This window comes from Sarcophilus harrisii, chromosome 2 (assembly GCF_902635505.1).
Source record: "Sarcophilus harrisii chromosome 2, mSarHar1.11, whole genome shotgun sequence".
Lineage (NCBI taxonomy): Eukaryota > Metazoa > Chordata > Mammalia > Dasyuromorphia > Dasyuridae > Sarcophilus > Sarcophilus harrisii.
The window spans coordinates 426,392,276-426,416,156 of NC_045427.1; the positions used below are offsets into that span (position 1 = coordinate 426,392,276).

The following is a 23,881-nucleotide window of genomic DNA, read 5'->3' on the forward strand; positions in this document are numbered from 1 at the left end:
CTCATATGCTTCATGGTTGATATTTTAAACTAACAAGTTTTGAGCCATGGGTACATTAAGTAAAATAACATTTTATCAATATTTTTATTTTAAAGAATTATTTAATACTTGTTTTAACTCTAATATTTGAAAGACTATAAAAGTTAGTGTTTTTTTTAACTTAAAGTATATGTGACAAGGAAATGAAGCTGTAAAAATTTATTGAATTAAACTTTCTAGTTAATAAATCCAAATAAACCTATTTCAATCACCAGCAACTTATTTTTTGGAACTATGTAAGTGAAACTTCTATTTTTGTTGGATTTTAGTAGGTTTTGCTGTATACTTACACAGTATACTCTTTTATGTAAAAATTACTTTTAGGGTGCTTTTAAAAGACACAGGCCCTAAGAAAACAAAATTTGTGTCCTGGAACTGGAAAAAGGACCTAAAAGTCATTTAGTCCAACCCCCCCTCATTTTGCATTTGAGGAAACGGATCAGAAAGGTTAAAGGACTTACCTAAAATTACCCTAGTAGTAGTAAGGGGGTAGGATCTAGAATTCGAACCCAACTGGGATTCTGACTAAATTCAAGTCATTTTATACACAGAATGATTATATAGTATTATGATCAAGAATATCTGTCTAGATTTAGATAGCGCACTCTCTCTCCCTCTCCTCCCCCCTCCCCTCCCGATTAGTTCTGTGCATCAGAAATAGTACATTATTGTCACATTTAGTCTAAAGTGGGTACAATCAATTTTGAGGAAATACTGGTTGTGACTGACTATACACTCAGTTCTTATCTTTATGTCCTCTGCTTATGAAGTGTTTTTATAGTTTTAAATGTTCCCATGCAGTAGTTTGGGGTGTGTACCCCAATTCTTTCTCTTACTCCATCTTGCCATAACCTATTCAAATTTTCTCAAAAGAAATGCTAGGAAGAAAATATTTGTGAATTTACTTTTGTTCTATTTAAGTTTCTTTTACCCAGTACTAGTGTAAGAGATTTGCTGTTGCCATTCTTATTTGCAGGATCGAGTGATAATCAACCGCATAGATAATATCTGCCATGCAGTCTTAAAAGGCAAGTGGCCTTCTAGCCAACAATATGAAATGCCAAGCACACTTCCTGCTCCAGTGTTAATCAGCAGTCCTGGCTCACGAAACAGCCTTGCAGAGCAAGAAACACCAGGCCCCAATTTCAGCAATGGAGCTGCATTAGTCACACAGATCCCAAAGGTGAGAAGGCAGGTAATGATGTTGACCCTAACAGAAGAGCTATTTCTGCTTTTGCTACTGCTTGATTACTTCATGCATTGATTCAGTAGAAATTTCAGCACATGGTATTTTGGGGAATTTCCCTGAATGTCGTCTTCAAACATTGATTTAATTCTTACTATGTGCCCAGCACCATGCTAAATGCTAATACCAGTCTATTTCTTTCCTCTAGAATCTTTTCTGCTTCCTCAAATTTCTTGTTCTTTCTTATATCTTCATATTTTATTCTTTAGTATTTACATTTGTAAATTTCTTAAATTCAGGAACTGGCTTTTTTTGGTTCTTGTATGCTTTATAGATAGTGAATATCCAAATGAAAACATTGTCTTTATAACTGTGATCCTGACAATCTCTCTAAGAGAATAATTCTCCTAGTTACTTGTTTGCTGGATAATTCTCCCTTCCACTTTGAGACATTTGGGTCTCAGAGATTTGGAAATCTGTTGATCCTACATCTCCAGACAAAGGCTATTTTCATAATGTTTTGTCAAAGTACTTATACTATTTTATTTGTCCTTTGTAGGAAGGTCTTGAGTGGAAAGACTGGGAGACAAAGGGTAGCCCTAAACCCAGGATCACACTGGTCAGTGGCAGAGCTAGAGTAAGATCCAGTTCTTCATTTCCTAATACAAATACATAACACTATTATTTGACTTCCACCTAATAAGTAGTCAAAGGGAGGACAGTTTTCACTGAGTGAAGTGTAGAAACATGATGCATAATCTTAATGAATGAAAAAGTATTTAAACACTTATTGTTTGCCAGACTGCCAATATGATGTTAAATACCTATTAAATTAACAAATTAATTAAGTAATAAAGTCCAATGTTTGTGGGAAACTAATTCCATTAATTGTGGTACAGTAAACTAGCCTAAACCAGAAGTATGATCAGATAGCACGGATGAAAAGCTTCAAAGCTTATTACCCTTTAACTTCAGGGAGCATAACCTCAAAAAAATAAGCACCTCTTCTTCCTCTAATTTCTGGCCCCTTCCACTTCAGTCTCATAAAAGGATAATTTATAGAAACATATTCTGAGAACAGTCCAAGCATCTCACAATAAGAAAGTGATTAAGTAAATGATGGTGTGTGGCCATGGGAATATACTTTGATATGTAAATGACAAGTCAATAGATTATCAGTATTTTCATTTATCAGTCCACAAACAATTATTGAGTGATTACTATGTATAATATATGATAAATACTGAGAGACATACAAAGATACATGGTCTAGACTTTTAAGGGACTTAAAATTTAGTGAGGTCCTAAGACACATAGACAAAGAAATCGTACTTAGAGTAGAAAATGATACAAATATAATAAATATATCATAAGTGCTTGGCATTCTATCTGAGACTTGGTTTCTGCCCCTGAGGAGTTCTGTCACTATTAGAAGAATATCTTCTTCACATGGTCTTGTTAGGTGGGTCCTCATATTCAGATGTTTTTTGATAGTCCTTAGTATACAGCCATTCTAGACTAGTTTCTTAATCTCTTAAGACACAAATGGCTATTTATATTCATAAAGAAAATAGATTTTAATTTATCTAAATTTAGGTAAGACAGTTGAGCCTGTGGACAAGATATAGGTAGATTAGATGATTATATAGTTAGGTGGACTCAGAAATATTAGGGCACTAGACCCAAAGAAGAGTCCTCATTCAGTACAAAAAGAAGTCAATCTCTTATCAAATTTTACAATGACACAAAAATAGTAGGCATAGCTAATATACAAAATGATAACATCAACATTCTCCCCACTCCCAAAAAAGACCTCAACAAGCTAAAGTGGTGAGCCAGATTTTAGAGATAATTTAAAAAAATTTTTAATTTACAAATTTTATTAAAAATAGTTAATTTTAAATTTAAAAAATACAACTTCCCAAGGACAAGACAGATCAGAAGCTTATCAAAAACATTATAAAAGGTCAGTAAAAGAGGCAATACTTTTCCTGCCTGGAGATAACAAAATTATTTCAGAGCTAAAACTTTTTTGTTAGAGTTAAAGGCAATAAGTTTCTGCTGATCCTGAGCATAGGGTTATTGCCTTAGTTGAAAGAATTTTGTAGCCATCCAGCTGAAAAAAGCATGATACTCCAGCAGAAAAATGTATAGCACAGTCCAACCAGGCCAGTGTCTAAAGGTAGGGGAAAATACTGAAACTATCCTCTAAAAAGAACCAGAAAACCAGCTGATCACTTTGAGCAGAAGTGCTATATACTCTGTGGTAGAGCAGGCTGCCTGGGCCTATCCAGCACCTGCTGGACAGTGGCAGCCTGACCACCTGACAGTAGTAGAGCCTAGTAAGGAGCCAACACCACTGAATGATCTGTTCATCCAGCACAGCAGCATATGGATCCACATTGTCAAGACACCAAACCCTAGGAAAAGCAAGCCTATGGAAGTAGACAGTCTAACAGAGACAATATTCCCTACAAAAATCAACCCTACAAAACAGCTTAAATTTCTGTAAATTATCGGTGTGATATAGCTGCCAAAATAGCTCACCAAAACTTAAACTTCATTAAGACTGACATAATGTCCAGGATTAAGTTAGTATGTGACAGACCATCCATACTCTGCCCAGACCAGACAACATCTGGAATATTGAATATTGTCTTTTGGCATATTTTAAGAAGAACTTTAGTCAACTAGAGAGATGTCGATGAGAGGGGAGGAGAAAGGGACAACCAAGATGGTGATAAAGCTAAAAGTAATGTCATACCAGAAAGGTGAAGAAAAAACTAAGATTGTTTAACCTGAAGAAGACTTAGGGAAAAACATGATCCTCATTCCTAAGTGTCTGCAAAACTATCATGTGAAAAACAATAAACTCATTCTAGCTCACTCAAGAAAAGAAAACTGGAATAATGGGTAGAATCTATAGATGTAGGTTTGATAAAAGGAACAATTTACTAAAATTAAAACTATTTAAAAGTGTCATACTATTTAAAAGTGTCATCATCTGACTTAAGTGGCAGTAGATACCACTTCATTGGAAATATTTAAGCAAAGACCAGATGACCATTTGTCTGATTTTGTTATAAAAGAGTTTCTTGTTAAAATCAAGTTTGAGCTAAATGTTCTTCTGAGGTCTCTGAAATTCTGTGCTACAAAAAATGTTATTAGATTTATTGAAATTGCCACAGCAAAATTATATGAAATAATGTTAAATGAAAAATAGAGTACAAAATAAAATGTATGGTATATCTTGTTCTGTCCAATATCATTTCAGAATAATATTATTAATATATTACCTAACCAAATTTCACTCTTATCATCATGTAACCTAGGAGTAATTTTGTAATCACCCAAGATACAAGCTGGATCACCAGTGACTCTAAACTAGCATGGAAACCTAATAGCATTTCTCTGGAGTGTTAGTATTTATTGTTTTTGTTTAATTTTTTACCATTATTAAAACTACATAGGCTCTGTAAATATCTTTATAATTATGTAACAAACATTTTGTCTATTAAGGACATTTATAAACTTGTTTCTATTTTTTAGTTCTCTCTAACTTTGTTTCACCTAACATGTTTTTATGGAAGCATGCTGATTTAATAAAAACCTATGTATGCACATTGACAAAGATCAGAAGAGATTTAGAGTTTTTGTTAAATTTGTTATTATTTTTTAAAACTCTTATCTTTTTTTTTTTTTTTTTAAAGAAATAACAATAGATGTGTTTTCCCCTCCTTCCTCCCCAGGAAAAAAAGCAAAGGATCAGTTACCCTGATATACTGTTAATAGACCTATGAAGTATTCTTGCCATTCTGGATTTCCATTTGAAATTATGAAAGAAAAGTGACAGTGGTTCACGCTTCTGAACATGTTTCCTGAAGATGTCAAAGACAGAAACAAAAATCCATCCTATACTAAAATATTCATTATAGCATTTTTTTTCTGGTTGCAAAGAATTAAAAATAAAGTGGGCATCTATTAATTGAGGAATGCTTGGTGAGGAAGGAGGTGATTTGTTATTATAGTGGAATAGTATTATTCAGTAATTAATGAAGACTCTTAGGAATTTGAGGGAGAAGGGAATTTTGGGAAGCTTTATTTAAACTGATAGGGAATAAGCAGAACCAAGAATACAATAGATGGTGGTTCTGACAATGCAAATACAGTGATCACCAGAAAAAGGCTGAGCTGTGAATAATGGGAAAACTAATAAAAGGTCCTAGAGAAGAAACAACAGAATATACCTCTACTCTCATAATGGAGAGGTGGGGGACTGCTGAGACTAAATAAACATCATATACTTTTCTGTTCAAGTTTTTGTATTGGGTATTTTTAATTGTTTTAAATGATTCAGTCTGGGGAGCAGGGATGAGTAAAAACAAACAGCATCAACAAAATAGCATTTTTTTAAGAAGGGAATTTAATGATTTGAGGGGGGAGGAGGGTGTACATGTGCGCACGCACATGCCACATACATATGCTTACTTAATGTCTTATCTAAAAGCAGGTTTAGCTTTTAGCCCTAGCAGAAGGGCAAGTTATTCAAAATAATGGTACTCTTAGCAGCCCCCTCCCCACACAAACATAGGAGAGGACTTCCTCTCAACTTAAAGAGGGATCAAAAGTGCTTTGTCTCAGTGGAAGAAGGTTTAGTTTAACAAAAGCATTGCTGCTCCATTTAAACAAGTTGGGTATTCTGTTGAGTATTAAGTCCTGAAGACTTATCACAGAAGCTGTATTCATTGTAGAAACCACTTTTTTTTTTTCTTTTTTTTTTTTAGGGACCTGAGATCCTGGTAGGTCTCATTTACCATCAGGGATGAACATTCTCCTGTCATTTCTCTTTAACCTTGTGGGGCAAGATAATTTAAAAAACCAAATAAATTTTTTTCAGGGAGAGTTGGGGGAGGAATAAAAGAGCAAGAACGATTTTCTAACTGTGTGGATCCATACAGAAGACACCAATTTGCCTACATTACAAAGTTGTCTTTGTATGTAAGTAGTTTTTTGAAAATAAGATATTAATGTTATTCCATATTACATATAGGAAAATTTCCTGGCTCCAGTGTTTGCCAAGGATGAACGAAAACACAGACGACCCTATGAGTTTGACATGGAGAGAGATTTGAAGGCACGGAGCCTAGAGCAGCTCTCTGCTTCCCATGGACACCCACCTATTGTGCTCAATGGCTGGCGTGGGGAGTCAGCCATAGACCTGTCTTGTACCCCTGATGGTTCCCCAGCAACTACTTCCCCTTTCCCATTGAGCACCAGCACACCCAAGATTGGAACAGTCAGCACCCTTCAAGGATCCCTTGGTATGGATTTGTCTGGAATTTTGCAAGCTGGATTAATTCACCCTGTTACAGGACAGATTGTCAATGGAACCTTAAGAAGAGATGATGCTGCCATGAGGAGACGAAGAGGGAGAAGGAAAAATGTGGAAGGTGGAATGGATCTCATCTTTTTGAAAGATAGAACACTTCAGACAGGAATTTTGGTAGGTATATAATGCCCCTGGAAGTAATACCCAGGTCACTTAGTGTTTTCTGAGGAGCTACCATTGAGATCTAAAGAGTAAGAAGCAGTATTTCAAAATTCAAATACAGTAATAACCCTTGAATATTAGCTATATCATTTAGTCTCTTAGCATTTAAGATTTCCTCTTTGCAAAAAAAAAAAATAATTTTTTTAAGACTCAGAGACTTTTTTTAGATATAGTTCTTATCTCTCATTTGAATAATTATGTTTTGTTAAACACCATTACATTTCTCTGCACATGATTTCCTTTTTAAATTTTAAGCTCAATGGGCAGAAATTATATTTTGTAATTTCTGTGTAACTTTTCCAGGCAACTAGAGAAAAATGGTACTTTCTTTGGATACCTAATGAATTATTGATGCTCATAATAGTCTTCTTCCTATTTTGTGCCTCCTTCTATCTTACCCTTATATCCATAGATTATTTAAGATGACTTGTTAACTCTTTGTAATTCTCCATGTCAATTACTTTGGCAATCAACATGTCCAATCAATAAGACTTTGCTATACAGAACTGTTTTTTGTTTTTAATCTTCCTCATTTAAAAAAAAAATCTACTATGATTTTTGGAACGTTGCATGTATTTTATCAATGTATACTAAGTATATAATAATATATTATTGGTGCTGTCTATAAAGATAAAGAAAAAATGAAAACAATTTTTTTTAGAAATTCTCTTATTCTACTCATTAAAGTACTTAGTATTTCATATTTTTATAGACTTCTACACATTTTATAAAATGTTATCTATCTGCATAATCTTGCCAAACAGGTTGCATTAGCAGTATTACCCCAATCTTCTTGACATAGAATTGTTGCTCAGAGAGAGTAAAATCCCATACTTAATAAAAGTCAAATCTAGATTTGAAATCAACTCTTCTTACTTTAAGTCCAGTAACCATTACAATATATTCACATTGCATATTCCCAAATACTTATGTTTTTTCCTCTATTCTCATTAGGAGGTCCAAGAAGAGCAAGAGCAGCCCTCACCAAGCAGCACCCTCCCTGATGGGCCAATCTCGGCTACTTCATCTCCTCACACAGTCACAACAACCAGTGTCCCAGCTGAGAAGACGATTCCCAACAAGAGTTTGTTGGACTGGTTAAGGCAACAATCTGATTATGCATTAGAAGTTCCTACCTTTGGGGCAGTAAGTGGAAACATTATGTGTGTCTTCTTTTTACCCTCTTTACATGTATCTTGATTGAGTTTTGAGATCAAGAGCTTATGAGAGAGAATAGTATGAGATATGTTTCAGTGGAAATATATGAAGACTAGGCAATATCACTGAAAAAGAAAGTCCTTTTATATGTGGTTCCAAGACCTTTGCCATGCCAGGTAACCCTCTAATATAACATATGTCAGTAACATCTATAAAGAAGTGAATGTGGCCAAAACTTAACAATGAAAGATCTGTCCTCATTAACACTTCTTTGAAACCTCAGATACTTAGCACTTACTCACATTGTAACATATAAGTGATATAGTTTTATGAGAAATCAAATTATGAAATAGGAGGCTACATATGTTTTTATGATTTATAGTCATAGTGTTTTGTGGTTATTGTGGTGCTTTTTTTTTTAAATCACTACTGTCTTTAAAGTTGTCTTTTAGGAACTTTTCCTTCTGTTTTACCTTGGTAATATCATCCTTTGGATAACAGTTTGAAAAAATATAATTGTCTTTTAAATTTCTCCTTTTTTAATTTCTGTCTTCTCCATTAACTGTCAATTCCACTCCCTTGATCTTAGAATCCACTACACTAATAAATCATGTAAAGGAGGGGATAAGACTCAGAGACAGAAAACCCCTCTACCACTAACCTCTCCTTCATCCCCCACTCCCCAGAGAAAAGGATAAACACATAAAGCGATTGCAGAAATGCAGAGGGAAAAATTTTGGTAGGTTCAGAATATCATAGACTCTCCCAGAGTCAACTGTCTCTAACCTGCTTGGAGCTTGGAACAAACAGTACCTAAACCCTTTTCTATTGAACAGCTAAACACAACTTTAAATAATTGTTTTACTTTCTACTAAATATTTTTACTCTCATCTACGTTTTGTTAAAAGTAATGAGAAAATGAAGAAAAGGCCCAGCATGGGCTAGCTGCTGGTGTATTTCATTCCCTTTAATTTGATTTCTTAGAAATAAGTGTAGTGAAAGAGACAGCTACATAGGATAAGCAACCAGCTCCTCAGAAAGCAGCAGGAGAGTAGTTTAACATTTTAATATTTGCTCTCTTTGCTTCTTAGAATTTTTCAGACAAACCGAAGCAGAGAAGACAGCGTTGTAAAGAACCAGGAAAATTGGAGATGGGCTCCCTAAGTGGAGAAGAAAGAGTCCCTGCTGTCCATAAGGAGACAGGACGGCAGGTAAGGGAGAGGACATTGGAGATGCAGAGAATATTGTATTAAATTGTGTAGTGAAGCCTCATTATTGATCAGAGCCTAGGCTAAAAAGTCTGCTAAGTAATTTGCCAAATAATATTATCCACAAGAAGATTGAGGAGGATAGAGATGACTTAATAATTTGATAAAGACATAGGTCTAAAAACATTAAATATTTCCCACCTCTAAGCATCTTAAACTTAACGTGTCCAAAACTGAATTCTTTATTTTTTTTCCTCTCAGGCCCATTCCTCTGCCCTTTTTGTTAGACGTACTGTTCCTCCAGTTACCCATGTGTAAAGCCTTGGCATTAACCTTATCTCTTAATTTTTCCTCATTCATATCTAATCAGTTGCCAAATCTTCCCTACCTCCATAATAATTCTTGACTCTATCCTTTATCTCTGACCATACCACCACCATTCTAGCTTAAGCCCTTATCATTCTTCCCTAGACTATTGCAACAGCCTTTTAATTGGCCTCCTAGGCTTATGTCTCTTCTATTCAATATATCCTCCACACAGCTACCATAGTAAACTTCCTAAAGAACAGAACTGATCATGTCATTCCTCTACCCAATAAATTCCATTGTCTCCTAATTGCATCTTTTTTGTGTGTGTATAATATAATTTATATGTGTGTATATACATATTCATGTGTGTGTGCATTTACATATATGGTGTATGTGTATATTGTATTGCATTGATATATAGATAGATAGATACACATATATATTATATATGACATATATATAATATGTAACATATATATTATATATACACACACACACACACACATATTTTATATTCTTAGTGCCTGTATAATAGAATTTATAATACATAATGGAAGTCAGGAGAGGTTGGGACTAGAAAAATCAATTTAAGAATCATCTACAGAGAGATTATTTTTGAATCTGGAAACTGATGAGATTACAAATATATAGAAGGAAGATGACCTGGCATGGAGAACTTTAGGGGATCCTCATGATTAGTGAGTATAACTTGGAACAGAATCTAGCAAAGATGACTCAAGAGGGAGCAGTAGGACAAATAAGAGGAGAACCAGGAGAGCAGTGTCACAAAAACCTGCCTGTCTATCTATCGATAGATTTTATGGATTAGTCATTTCCAACTCTGTGACTCCATTTGGGGTTTTCTTTGCAGAGATATTGGAATGGTTTGCCATTTCCTTCTCTAACTCATTTTACAGATGAGGAAACTGAGACAAATATATATGTGTGTGTGTACACACACACACACACACACACACACGTCATTTATCTTCTTGACTCTGAATTTGAACCATACTGGCTAAAATGTTCTTGATGTTTCTAACACTAAACAATTCATCTCCCATCTTTGTGCTTCCTTTTCTCTCACTCTTAATGCTCTTCAATTTGACTTCTGACCTCATCATTCCACTGAAACTGCTTACTTCAAAGCTAAAAGTGATCTTTTAATTATCAAATCTAATGGCTTTTTCTCACTCCTCATTCTTGACCTTGGCCTTTAATACTGTCAGTCACCCTCTTCTTGATTTTCTCCACTTCTTAGGTTTTTGTGACACTTCACTCCTGGTTCTCCTCTTACCTGATTGCTCCATCTCGATCTCCTTTGCTGGATCCTCATCCAACTCATACCCACTAATCACAGGTATCCCCCAAATCTTGTTCCCAGGCCATCTTCTCTATATATATTCTTAATCCCTTCAGCTTCCACAAATTCAAATCCTTTCTCTTTGCAAATGATTCTTAAATCCGTCTTTCTAACTCTAAACTCTCCTGACTTCTGTTCTCTAACTGAATGTCCTATAGACATCTTCAATTCATTTCTTTTTTTTATTTTTAAGTTTTTATTTGCATAATACATTCAGATATAGTTTTCAACATTCATCCTTGCAAAACTTTGTGTTCCAAATTTTTCTCCCTCTCCTAAATTGCAAGTTATCCATTTATAGATTAAATATGTGCAATTCTTCTAAACATATTTTCATATTATGCTGCACAAAAAAAATCAGATCAAAAAGGGGAAAAATGAGGAAGAAAAAAAAAAAAGCAAGCAAACAACAACAAAAAAGGTGAAAGTACTATGCTGTGATCTACATTTAGTCTCCATAGTCCTTGTTCTGGATGCAGAATGCTCTCTCCATCACAAGTCTATTGGAATTGGTCTGAATCACCTCATTGTTGAAAAGAGCCAAGCCTATTACATAAACTCAACGTTTTTAAAACTGTTTTCCACAAAACCCTTCCTTCTTCCTAACTTCCCTAATACTGTTGAGGGTATCCCCATCCTTCTCGTCATTTGGGCTTATGACCTAGGGATCATCCTCTACTCCTCACTCTCCCTTCTCCCCCTTTTCCCTATCATATTAAATCATTTCCAAGTCCCATTGTTTCTACCCTCATAACATCTCTTGTATACAACCTTTGTCTCCTGATACTGTCACTACTCTGGTGCCAGCCCTCATTAGCTCATGTCTAAATGATTGAAATCCCTTCTGGTTTCTCTCCCTACTCCTTCATTCAGTCATCAAATTGGTCTTTCTTAAGTATAGATCTGACAGTATCACCTCTCTTCAGTAAATTCTAGTGGATCCCTGCCACCTCCAGGATCAAAAATAAAACCCTCCATTTTGCATTTAAAGCCTTTCATAGCCCCCTCCTACCTTTCCAGTCTTTACTCCCTTCCATGTATTCTGTGGTCCAGGGTCACTGGCCTCCTTCTAATGCTTAACTATGAACATTTTCTCCAGCTTTCTGTCATGTCCACAATGCTCTCCTTCCTCATCTCTGCCTAGAATACACTCTACTTCACTTATGCTTTTTATAATCTTAACTTTCCTTCAAAACTCTCAAATCTTCCCTTAGCTGCTAATTTCCTCCCTAGTAGCCTTACTGGCAGTTGGTTCAAAAATGTCATTTGCTGTGGTAAAACTAAATTAAGTTTTTGGTTTGTAGACATGAGTAGATTAATAGAAAAATTATAACCCCCTAGTAGATCCCATGGTGTAGTTGATAAAGGTCAGCCTTTGGTATAGGTAAGAGCTGGATTCATATCTTGCCTCTGGCCCTGCTACCATTGACCATGAGCAAGTCACTTAGCCTCTCTGTGCCCCCAGGCAGCCTTTGACTGCCTACAAACAGTTGCTAGTATGCAACAGGAGTAGGAATCTACACCAATGAAATAGTAGATCTAGGCCAAAAAATAAAATAAGACTTTTAGTTAAGGCAAGAACCTTTCAGCTTAAAAATTGATTAAGGCTAGGCTTCACAGTGCCCTTAGGTATACAGATTATACATGAATATACTTGTAGCCACTTCACAGTGTCATCCTTGGATGAGACCCCAAGATCGTTTTGGATACTGTATCATGGCCTTCCCACCATGGCTGTGTGTCTGAATACAACTAAACTTAATCAGCTCACTTATGTTGCTGAGTGATTCTTCTTTCTTTAGGCTATTAAATCCACTAATTATATGGAAAAATAATGATTTTGTATCATTTCTATCCATTCTTCATTCTTTTCTCTTGGCATCAGATTTAAAAACAAAGAAAGGAACCTACTAAGATCAATTCATTTTCTTTTACACTTTCAAAAGTACATTTTCACATATTCTCTAAAAATATTCATTGATTTGCAACATAATATTTTAACTCTTCCTACAAGTGTTTAAGTCGATAAGGTTCTCTCTCATCCCCATATCCTCTCCAAAACATTGGAGTACAGGAAGAAGAGACTTTTCTATCTTGGACCATAAAAAGCTGTGATGGGGTGGGATGCCCTTTTAGTGTTTAAGTAAAAAATCCTAGTTTCTTTTCTTGGGTCTAAGAGCACATAACAATATCTGCTACACAAGTTAACAAATGCCATCTCCCATTTTACACCTACTTTGTCTTCTTTAGCATCCTAAGTTAAACAGACTTCACATTCCAGGGTGGTGGAAACCCTCCATACCAAGAATTAGCTGATGGGGTATTCATTGTTGCAGTCATCAATGATAGTAATAACAGCTCATGTTTTTTTCTTCTTGGCAACTCTATAAGAGTATTGTTCCCATTTTGCAAGTGTGGAAGCTGTGCTTTGGAGTTAAAAGTAGCATGCATTGTCCTGCAGTAAGTGTGTCAGGGCCAGGATCAAAGAGTTAAACCTAGATTCATTGTCTTTATATACTAAGATTTCCATTTCTTCTGTTAAGGCCAAATGAAAAGAATGTTGTATTTGTAGTATTGAATCATTCAGTAGTGTTTGTTGAATTGGAGGCCTGTTCCAGAGCCTAAACAATCTGTATGACCTTGTACATGTCACTTAATCTGTTTTCTCATTGATAAAACGGAAGTAAAACAGTATCCCAAATGTATTAGTTTTAAGCTGTAATTATATTATTTTATATAAATATTACTGGGGAAAACGCTTTCTAAGTCATAAAATATGATAGAAATAGGACTTAGATAATTTATTTCTCATGCTTATTTTGTTTGCTCTAAGCCTTATTTTAGAAACATTTAAGAAAATTGTGCGTTTTTGTTAATGCCTTTTTTGAATTTCACTCTCACCTGAATTTCCTTAGTGTACTATAGAAGCCAAGTTTTATCATCTCCAGGGTGTACTTGATTACTTACAATCAAAATTTATTTTAAAGCCTTCTTTATTAACCATCTTTTTGCCACAAATGTATTTCTCCTCCATTATTAAATGGACCTAATCCTCGTGCTAAAGCAAAAGTGTCAAATATCCAGCGCTCAGACCATAGCACTTCCAAATGTAGACTGAACTATATTAAAATATAGTGGGAAAATATTTAGCAAAATAAATTTTAAAATACAATAAAATATAAACAATATTATATTTTAAAACCAAAGCAATATGCTGGCCGCTGCAGTCCTTAAGTTTCTACTTGAATTTGACAGCTGTTCTGACAGCTACTTTTTGGTAGCATCGGCCAAGAAATAAAAACCAAATTATCTGTTAGCATCACTGACAGAGTCCCTCAAGAGCATTTTTTTTAGCTCTGTTCTACTGCCTTTACCTGAAGAAGAATTTCCATAGGATCATAGAAAATTAAAAGAGCTGTTAGAGATAAACTAATTCAACCTTTTCATTTTATAAATGAGGAAACTTAAACCCAGAAAAGGCAAGTCACTACCAGTACCACACAGCAAGACTAGAATCTATGTCTCCAAACTCTTAGTGCTTTTTTCCATCATGCTCTGTGGCCTCTTTATCTAATTTTTTAAAAAAATATTATGTGAATATCCATAGGGCTATTTCTGCACTCTAAATTTATTTCTGTCCTTAATTTCAGACTGGGTGGCATTATCCATTTTAGTGGTCATGTACGTAGGTATAACAGCCAGGACGAGCGTCCAATATATAGGAAACCAAATTTCTCTGGAAGATATAGATCTTTAATATATATCAGCCTCAGTTCCAATGGACTTGTGATGGAGAGAGCTATCTACGTCCAGAGAGGGGACTGTGGGAACAGAGTGTGGATCATAACATAATATTTTCACTTTTTTTGTTGTTGTTGTTTTGCTCTTTGTTTTCTTTCTTTTTTTTTTTCTTTCTTGATCTGATTTTTCTTATTCAGCATGATAATTGTGGAAATATGTATAGAAGAATTGCATGTTTAACATATATTGGATTGCTGTCTGAGGGAGGAGGGTAGGGGAAAAGGAAGGAGAAAAAAATTTGGAACACAAGATTTTACAGGAGTGAATATTGAAAACAATCTATGCATATATTTTGAAAATAAAAAGCTTTGAGGAGAGAGATTCACCCTTCCTTCCCCCCCAGAAAAGCAATAGAAAGGAAAACAACATTGACATATAGTTCCAAGAAAAAATCCATTTATTTTTCAATACTAGGTTTTTCCGTGTATACTCCTTGATTCACCAATACTTCTACTGTATCCATACTCCAGAGACAGCAAATAAAAGGGAAAAGGGACCATACATACAAAAAAATATTTATAGCAGCTCTTTTTGTGGTGACAAGGAATTGGAAATTAAGGAGATTCCCATCAATTAAGGAATGATTTAACAAGTGATGGTATATGATTTGATGAAATAGTTGTGCTAAAAGAAATGATAAAAGAGATGGTTTCAGAAAAAACTTGACTTATATGAACCGATACAAAGTGAAGTGAGCAGAACAAGGAAAACATTTATAATATTGTAAACAATTAATTGTGTAAGACATAAGTAATTTTGATCAATCCAATGATCCACCATAATTCCAAAGGACTCAAAATGGAAAAAAAAAAAAAAACAAATGCTATCCATCTCTAGATAAAGAATTAATGGATTCAGAATACAGATCGAATCATTTTTTTTCTTTCTTTTTCTTGTTTTTATTTTATTTCAGAATATGGCTAATATGGAAACCTGTTTTACATAACTTCATATGTATGATGGGAATTATATTTCTTGCTTTTTTGATGGGTAGAGGAAGAGGTAAAGGAGAAGATAATATTTGCTATTGAAAATAAATTAAAGGGGCAGCTAGGTGGTGCAGTGGATAGAGCACCAGCCCTGAAGTCAGGAAGATCTGAGTTCAAATCTGGTCTCAGACACTTAACACTTCCTAGCTGTGTACACTGGGCAAGTCACTTAACTCCAATTGCCTCAGAAAAAAAAAAAAAAAAGAAAAAGAAAGGAAAGAAAGAAAAAAGAAAATAAAGTAAAATTGAATTTTAAAAACAAAATATACCAACCTCCCTAAAATTGCATACATTAAATATTTCATAATTAGATACTAAAATGTTCATTTCCAGCAAGCATTCAAGAGATAATAACTCCGTGATAGCTAATATTTATATAATGCTTACTATGTGCCAGACCCTGTTATACACTTTGTAATTATTATTTTATTTGATCCTTCCAACAACCCTTCAAAATCAATGGAGGACCTGAGTTCAAATCCAGCCTCAGACACTTAATACTTCTAGCTGCATGACCCTAGGCAAGTCACTTTACCCCAGTTGCCTCAGCCAAAAAAAAATCAGTGCTGTTATTACCCTCATTTTACAGATGAGGAAACTGAGACAAACAGGTGAATTACCCAAGATTGCACCTGGCTCTCTCTATCAGCACTTTCATTCATTATTTTTGGTAGAAAGTTAACATGTAAGTGTGAAGTTACTTATTCCTAAGATCTCCATACACTTAAATGGCAAGCTTTTTATCTCAGAGTAAAGTTAAAATCATGTAGAAAACTATACCTAGCTCCAGACATTGTTACTGTATATGATTTTTCCCTTTCTTTTTCTTCCATTTAGCCTTCTCATGGAAAGGGAGTAGGATTGTTCTGTATGTAATTACCAAGGGGCAGAGGCTTCCAGGGAGCAGTATACTGCTGTGTGTGGCCATCCACAATACTCAAAGCTGGGAGAAAAAGCCTTCACTAAAGGGGTAGCAGCTGCTGGGTCACTAGATGATTCTCACCATACAGGAAGTGGTTAAAATACTTGCCAGCAGTTGTCCACAGACAAGGAACTTTTCCCTTTCCCTTCTGGGAGAATACTTTGTTATTCCTCCTTGGGTTTGAGAGGAGAGATTAAAAATAAACATGTGCTAACCCAGCTATTTTACACCACTCAAGAGTGCCCAAAATTCTCTTATCTACTCTGATTTTAGAATTCCAAACAGTATATGTTAATCTCTGACATTGTTAAGGGAATATTGATAGGAAATAAATTACCCAATAGAGTGAAGTATAACTGAATACTATTCTGAAACCTACTGATGATTTTTTTCCAAACAGAAAGTTGTCTAACATTGCAATTAGCAATTCCAAGACCTAATGAGTAAGAGATGGAACTCCACCTTTTAATGGATGGAGCAGCTGGCTGGTGAATGAAAACAGCCTCAATTACTTTTACCAACATTAAATTTGCTCTAAAAGAAATATTTAACAGTGGGTGGGCCTACAGTAAAGAAGTACTAGAAATATTTTGTAGTGTAGTAGCAATTACATTTGTCTGACAGCATTCCCAAACCAGATTAGGCTGCCTCTTAAATGATTGTTTATTACAGTTCCTAGGAACCAGAGAGTGTGCCTATAACAAAGAAACACATAAATGTCAATTGTTTCTATTAATAGGCATTATACCTGATATATTTAAACAGATTATTTCGAAACTATGTATTATTGCATTCTCTTAAGAAATGTCCTATAACTGGTAATAACATACATTTCTGTAGTTTTTTACATTATGTAAAACTGTTTAAACTACCATGTGACACAGGTATTGGCTAGATTATCATCTCTTTTGCCTATCAATATTTTTCCAGGAGAGATCTGTTCCTGCTTCCATATTCATGACATCATTGTTTATAGACCTATTTAAAGTACTTCTGAGTCCTAGGTGGGTTAGTTGACTTCTTTGCTGATCCATATATTTTATTAAATATGCTTTCTGTGGAAGGCTGAGCCAGTATTGAGAGCATTATAGTCACCCCAAATGATTTCCTATAAGGTAGTGACTAAGGGATTTTATTTCTTCTTTAAGCCAGGTAGCCTTCCTCTCTGCTTCTTTCAGAAATGAAGATATTAAATAGGATAGAGCTTTGGAAAAGGTTTTAATTCCATTATAGGGAACTTTTTTAGTATCTCCATTAGTTTAGAAACAATTGAGCCATAAAACTTATTCTAGAAAACTACCTAAGCATGGATCCAGTTTTGCAAAATATGCCAGAGCTTACAGTATTCCACTGTTAAAACCTTAAAGAATGTTGAGGTAACTCAATGCCATGATGAGAAGCACTTCAGTAGACTTAAAGAAGGCCAGTTATTATGACCAGTTAGTTGTCTTGCTGAACTGTGTATATTTTTTCTAAGGATTTGGTTTAGGGACACACACACACACACACACACACACATTCCACAAAGAACGGTTCCAAGCACACCCCACTTTTGCCCACAGATAAAGAATATAATGTACAAGGTGAGCAAAGCAATTTAAAAGGAACTCATAGTGACACCAATTAGAACTTTATTTCATTAAGAAAATTATTGTGGCTTATAAGTTTCTTACCCCATAAAGATAGAAGGAATAAGGAGAAAAATAAATGCTTATTAACTGAAAAATAAAAATTTAGAAGAAGAATATATTAAAAAATAATTATGATATTTACAGTAGAAATTCTCAGTAACCCATTATTTATGCAGCAATTCAATAAAATAGGGATGCTAATTCTGGATAGAATTTGAATAAAATAAGACTATCCTGTGATATTAGAGAAATCATTTCAGGTTGTTAGTACTTGCCAGTGAAGTGTTGGTATCATTTCTAACTTTAATTCCTAATAATTTTCACAAGTTTTCTAAAGAATAAAGACTGCTTTTGTCTGTGTATTTCTTTGAAGCTTTGTTCAAATGATGATCTGCCCAGTAGTAGGTCTAGAATATTATAGTAGAACAGTGATTTTGATTCTGGATAAAATTTTAACAAATGCTCTCAGCATCTGTTTAATGCCCAATTAGAAAATAAAGTACACAGTAAGAAATCACCAAAATGATTGGGTAAAATACCCACCAGTCCTAGGTGGGTTAGTTGCCTTCTTTGCTGATCCATTTTATTAAATATGCTTTCTGTGGAAGATAGAGCCAATATGAGAGCAATTATAGTCACCCCAGATGATTTCCTATAAGGTAGTGACTAAGGGATTTTGTTTCTTCTTCAAATTTTTAGGGCTTTCTACCAGAAAATAAATTCAGTCAGATTCTAACTGAGCCAGTTCTACGAGATGCTGGTCCTCGAAGGAGAGGAAGGCGCCCACGAAGTGACCTAATTAAGGCTCCTGGCATTGTGGCAGACTCTCCCTCAGGAATGGGACCACTGTTCATGAATGGACTCATTGCCGGAATGGATCTAGTGGGACTTCAGAATATGAGGAATATGCAAGGCATCCCTCTCACAGGACTGGTTGGGTTCCCTGCTGGCTTTGCAGCAGTGCCTGCTGGAGAGGATGTCAAAAGTACCCTCAGCATGTTGCCTATGATGCTACCAGGCATGGCAGCTGTACCCCAGATGTTTGGTGTTGGGGGACTTCTGAACACACCGATGACAACTACCTGTACTTCAACAGTTCCAACGTCTTTAACAAGCACAACTAAAAGTGGTACGTCAAACACAGAAAAGGCTGCTGATGACAAACAGAACAGCCATGACGTAAAAAAAGATACTTTAGCTGAAGACAAGCCTATTCCTAGCTCCTTTTCAGATCAGTCTGAACCTGCAATAACTACCAGTAGTCCTGTAGCTTTTAACCCTTTTCTCCTACCAGGAATGTCTCCTGGACTGATCTACCCATCAATGTTTCTCTCTCCCGGCATTGGCATGACATTGCCAGGCATGCAGCAGACCAGACATTCTGAGAACACAAGCCTAGAAAGCCAGAAGAGGAAGAGAAAGAAAGCGAAAGGGGATATCCTGAATCCAGACCCAGAGACTATTCCCATATCAGAAAAAGAATCTGGAAATGGTCAGAACTGTTCTGAGCACACCCCACTTTTGCCCTCAGATAAAGAACATGATGTACAAGCTGAGCAAAGCAATTTAAAAGGAACTCATAGTGACACCAATTAGAACTTTATTTCATTAAGAAAATTATTGTGGCTTGTAAGTTTCTTATCCCGTAAAGATTTGTTATTTCCCTCACTTCACCTTCATAAAAACCTGTGTTCCATAAGTAATATTACCTACCTAATTCCCTGTCCAGAAACTATGATAACAGTTATTAATAGTTTCAGGGTCTCGCCACTTTATTAGATAAAAGTGTTGTCTAGCTAGTCTGGGAGGCACAGAATTCTTATTCTGTTATCCAGTTGTTCATTCCAGCAAACAATAGTAAATTCAGTACTTGGTGACATGCCCTACCCCATTCCCTTCCAAATTTTTTACTTATTTGGTAGAAAGAAAAAGGCAAAAGAAAGCATGTGTCTAGTATCCACAATTAAAATGCAGAAGGACAGAAACAAGGGTAATAAAACCTTTTTCTGTGAGTTACACTAAATGGAAAACAAATAAACCAGTATTGGGGGACCAGAAGCACATCTGTATTATGTGCTAATATGTATTTTTGATTTACTTTTCCCTATGTTATCATGATTACTAGCTGAGTAGTATAGACAGAGGTATATAACTAATGATTGAAAACATATATTCATTTCTTTTAAAAAAAAAAAAAAAAACATAACTGGTAGCAATATAATTTCCCCCTTTCCTGGCTTTTCAGGTACATGAAACAAGTGGAGATGTTGTTTTATACTTTATTAAATGACAATTTCAATTTATTTTCAGTTCCCTCTTTCCCCACAGTTGAAAAAAATTTTTTTCTCAGTTTGACTGAGGAAGCTTTACACATGGTAGGCTATGGGCAGAGGGGCAAAGGGGAGGAACAGTCACATTACTTACAGCCTATTACTTTAGAATTATACTGGTATTTTATTCTTATCTATGGCATTAATATTCTTTACAGAGGGTTGGGCTTTTTTGTTTTTAGATTTTTACTGGTAACGAATTCACCCCCTCTGAATCCAAGGAATGTGGAAACGTAATAGATTTTATTTTGCCTTGTTCCTTACCCAAAAGGGTGCCTCTGCTGAAACCTACAAGAAATAGTCCAATAGAATGGCAGCTTTTATGTTTTTGGAAGGTCCTTTGTCATGACCATTGAAGTTTTTCAAAACTTGAGTGTGTCCCCTCTGTCACCAGCACCACCACCAGTATCCTGCCTTTTATAATGTTAGACTGTGAAAGTTTATTTTTTTCTTCCCACTTCTTTATGTCTTCTCTGTTATATTTGTATATTGGACAATTGGATACAAACAGCAAATTATTGAGATAGTCAAGAATATGTTACAAATTAACATTATTTTTGATTCTTCCTTAGACTCTCAATCTTCAGAAGCTTGGCCTAAGAAGAAACCACCCTTCTCCACCAGCCAGTTAACATTTTTTCAGTCCCCTTAGTCTAGCTTCTTTGTAGAATTCATGACCTGAGACTTGAAATAAACTCATAGTGGTGGAGTGCACTGGGGGCAGTGGACAGTGCAGCAGGACAGTTGGAAATGTTGGAAGTATTGCTAGTGTCCATTTTGTTGTCACAATTTACTGTATTTTTTACATTTTTCTGTTACAGTTTTGCTAATTTATCAGAAGGTCCAAATGTTTGACATAACTATTTCAGTTTGCATTATTTATTTATGATGCTTGTCATTGTCTTTTATACATTTGGGATTATAAATTATGTACGTGTTAAAATTAGCATCTCAAAGAAGTCTGTTAAACCATTACTGAAAACCAACCAAGTGTATTTTCAGAAACTAGATTCCCAGTTTCACGGATCAGAGGAGTAAATCAGAAATTATGTAACTGATCATATAGCAAAGAAGCCAATAATTAAACATGTTGTATTTAATAACACCCTTGTAGCATAGCTGCTGTATAATGCTATCTATCCACAGATTTCTTAGAAATGCTGCTCTCTATTTAACTAACATTTTGTTCAGTTTTGCCTCCAGTGGAAGCAGAAAGGGTTTTTTCAGCTGTTAAATCCAAAATCAATATAATTTATTTATGTAAAAAAAAATTCGATTGATATATTTTTGAACCTTTAAGTACTAATTTTCTTTTTATCAAGTAGAAGAAAAAACTGTATTTGCCCTAAATCCTTAAAATACAAATGCTATAAAACTTCATATATTTTGAAAGCCTTACTGAAAATGAGTATTATACACATCTATGCAGAGTTGGGAGGGTGGGGGTAGTAGTTTCTATGGGAAATTTGCTTTATCCCAGGTTGCACCATCAGTAGGAAATGGTTCAATATAGATTTTATTTAAATAGCTAACAGCATGCCAAGTTTCTTGTTTCTTCCCTATCAGACATGTATACTAACTCTCTGGGTATCTGGACTTATATTTTACTGCTCTTGTGACCCTGTTTGCAAAATGAAAATGATACACTATGGATTATTTTCTCTGTAAGGCTTTAGTGGCTTCTTATGACTATTTTGATATCCATTTCCAAAAGCAAAATCCAAATTTAAACTTTCCTTCCATAACTTGGATCTTTTCATTTAAAATCCATGTCATTCATAAACATAATTTCTCTTGATCATTCTTCATCCATATCGTACTATATAATAAATTGTCTGTGGTCTTGACCCTGGATAAAAAAAAAAAAAAGTTGAAAAATCAGATTTTTATTTGAGGTTTTTAGTGATACTTTGTTATCTTCTGCAGATTTGACACACTTTTACTATACCAGATGGGTTTATGTGGTGCCTAGGGTCATGTATTCATGTATTCATTGGTGATGAAACAGTGATGCTTTTTTTCAATTTAGCAGCCGTCCAAAAATCAAGCCTGATTAAATAGTTTATGAGGATGGATGAAGAAGGAAGAGTAGCCATTTGCCAAGATTGGTGTCCCTAAGGGAGCCAGTTAGGAAATACTTGTCTTCTCCAAACTGTGGAGCTCCAGTCGGAAAACTACCCTTTCTGAGTTTCAGGTGGGTTTCATCTTTGATGGGTTGAAGCAGATATTTTGCCTCCATAAAATCTCAATCTAGGATAAACTACTAAGAAGTTTCATTGTGACTTTTGTTTGCATTTAAAAAGTCTTTCAAGAAAGCCCCTAGTAAGAGAAGTTCCAAATCTTCCCCTTGTAGCATGAGCCATCAAGTTTCAGTATTTCTTCATTGAAGAAAGCCTAGGCTTTACTCTAACTGGTTTCTAAAGGGAATTCAATACAAGAAAAGTAACACAGGAAGTACAAAAATGGGGTCTTGTTAATCTTTGATCTCTCCCCAGGTTCCCAGTACAGAATCGGCTTTCAGCAAACGTCATGCATACATGTAATAAGAATTCCATACTGTTCGACACCTAAGTAATGAATTTACGTAAAAGGGGTGTGAAATGTTAGTTTTATTGTTTCTTTTTTAAAACAACATCAACTGTTATTGAGTCAAGGGGAACAAGGATGAAAAGACTGGTCAAGATCAAATCTGTCTCTATATTATCTGTGGGAAAGAAATAGAGAAAAGTTGGCATTATTTCCATCTAATTGTAAGTAGATAGAGTTGACTTGACCTAGATTCTAGTGGACTGGTAAATAGAGTCCAGCTCATTTCTGAAGTTGCTATGACTATTTTGTAGTGACAGCACATTATTCTTGCTTATTTCTAACTGCTTACCAAAGCATCCATTAATTGCTAGATTTGGAGACTCCTAGTGTCAGAAGTTACAAATGACATTTCAGTAAATTTGGAATTCAAAGTAGGAATAAAAATTAAGATCATCTTTAAGTGCCATGGTGTAAACATCCTTAGGAAAATATCTTTTTGTGTAATGGATTAATTTCCCTCAAACTCTTTAAAGTGTTGCAATGCAAGAATTATTGTGCAAGAGCCTGTTGGGCCTTATTTTCCCTTTAAAAAAAAAAAAAAATTCTCCCAGAAACATTGAATTCAGACCTAGAATAAAAATTTTGTTGCATCAGATGCCTTATTTTTTTCTCTAAAGAGAATGAATAATTGATAACAAGAAACATGTTATTGAAAGGGTTAGAGTGATCTTCCTTGATTCTGAAACATAGAGATCAAAAAGTTAATAGACATGAACCCATTTCACAAAATCCAACTTCCCAAAATAATCACAATATGTAAAGTGATATAAATTTAAAACCATGATTATATTTCATAAGACATAAT

The 23,881-nt window shown here is 34.9% G+C and overlaps 1 protein-coding gene across 10 annotated transcripts in view; it reads left to right on the plus strand.

The window, feature by feature from the left end:
* The window catches only part of CHD6 (chromodomain helicase DNA binding protein 6), a 162,283-nt gene extending 138,642 nt beyond the window's left edge, over window positions 1-23,641 (plus strand). For 6 of the 10 annotated variants that reach the window (XM_031953995.1, XM_031953997.1, XM_031953998.1 and 3 more), the window contains 6 exons: window positions 1,016-1,222; window positions 1,785-1,862; window positions 6,276-6,728; window positions 7,731-7,922; window positions 9,026-9,145; window positions 18,857-23,641. In XM_031953995.1, coding sequence (XP_031809855.1) covers window positions 1,016-1,222; window positions 1,785-1,862; window positions 6,276-6,728; window positions 7,731-7,922; window positions 9,026-9,145; window positions 18,857-19,753 — 1,947 coding nt within the window. In that variant the 3' untranslated portion in view covers window positions 19,754-23,641. Of the gene's footprint in view, window positions 1-1,015; window positions 1,235-1,784; window positions 1,863-6,275; window positions 6,729-7,730; window positions 7,923-9,025; window positions 9,146-18,856 lie in introns of all 10 variants that reach the window. The other 4 variants (XM_031953993.1, XM_031954000.1, XM_031953996.1 and 1 more) reach the window with 4 other exon arrangements.
* The last annotated feature ends 240 nt before the right edge of the window (window positions 23,642-23,881 follow it).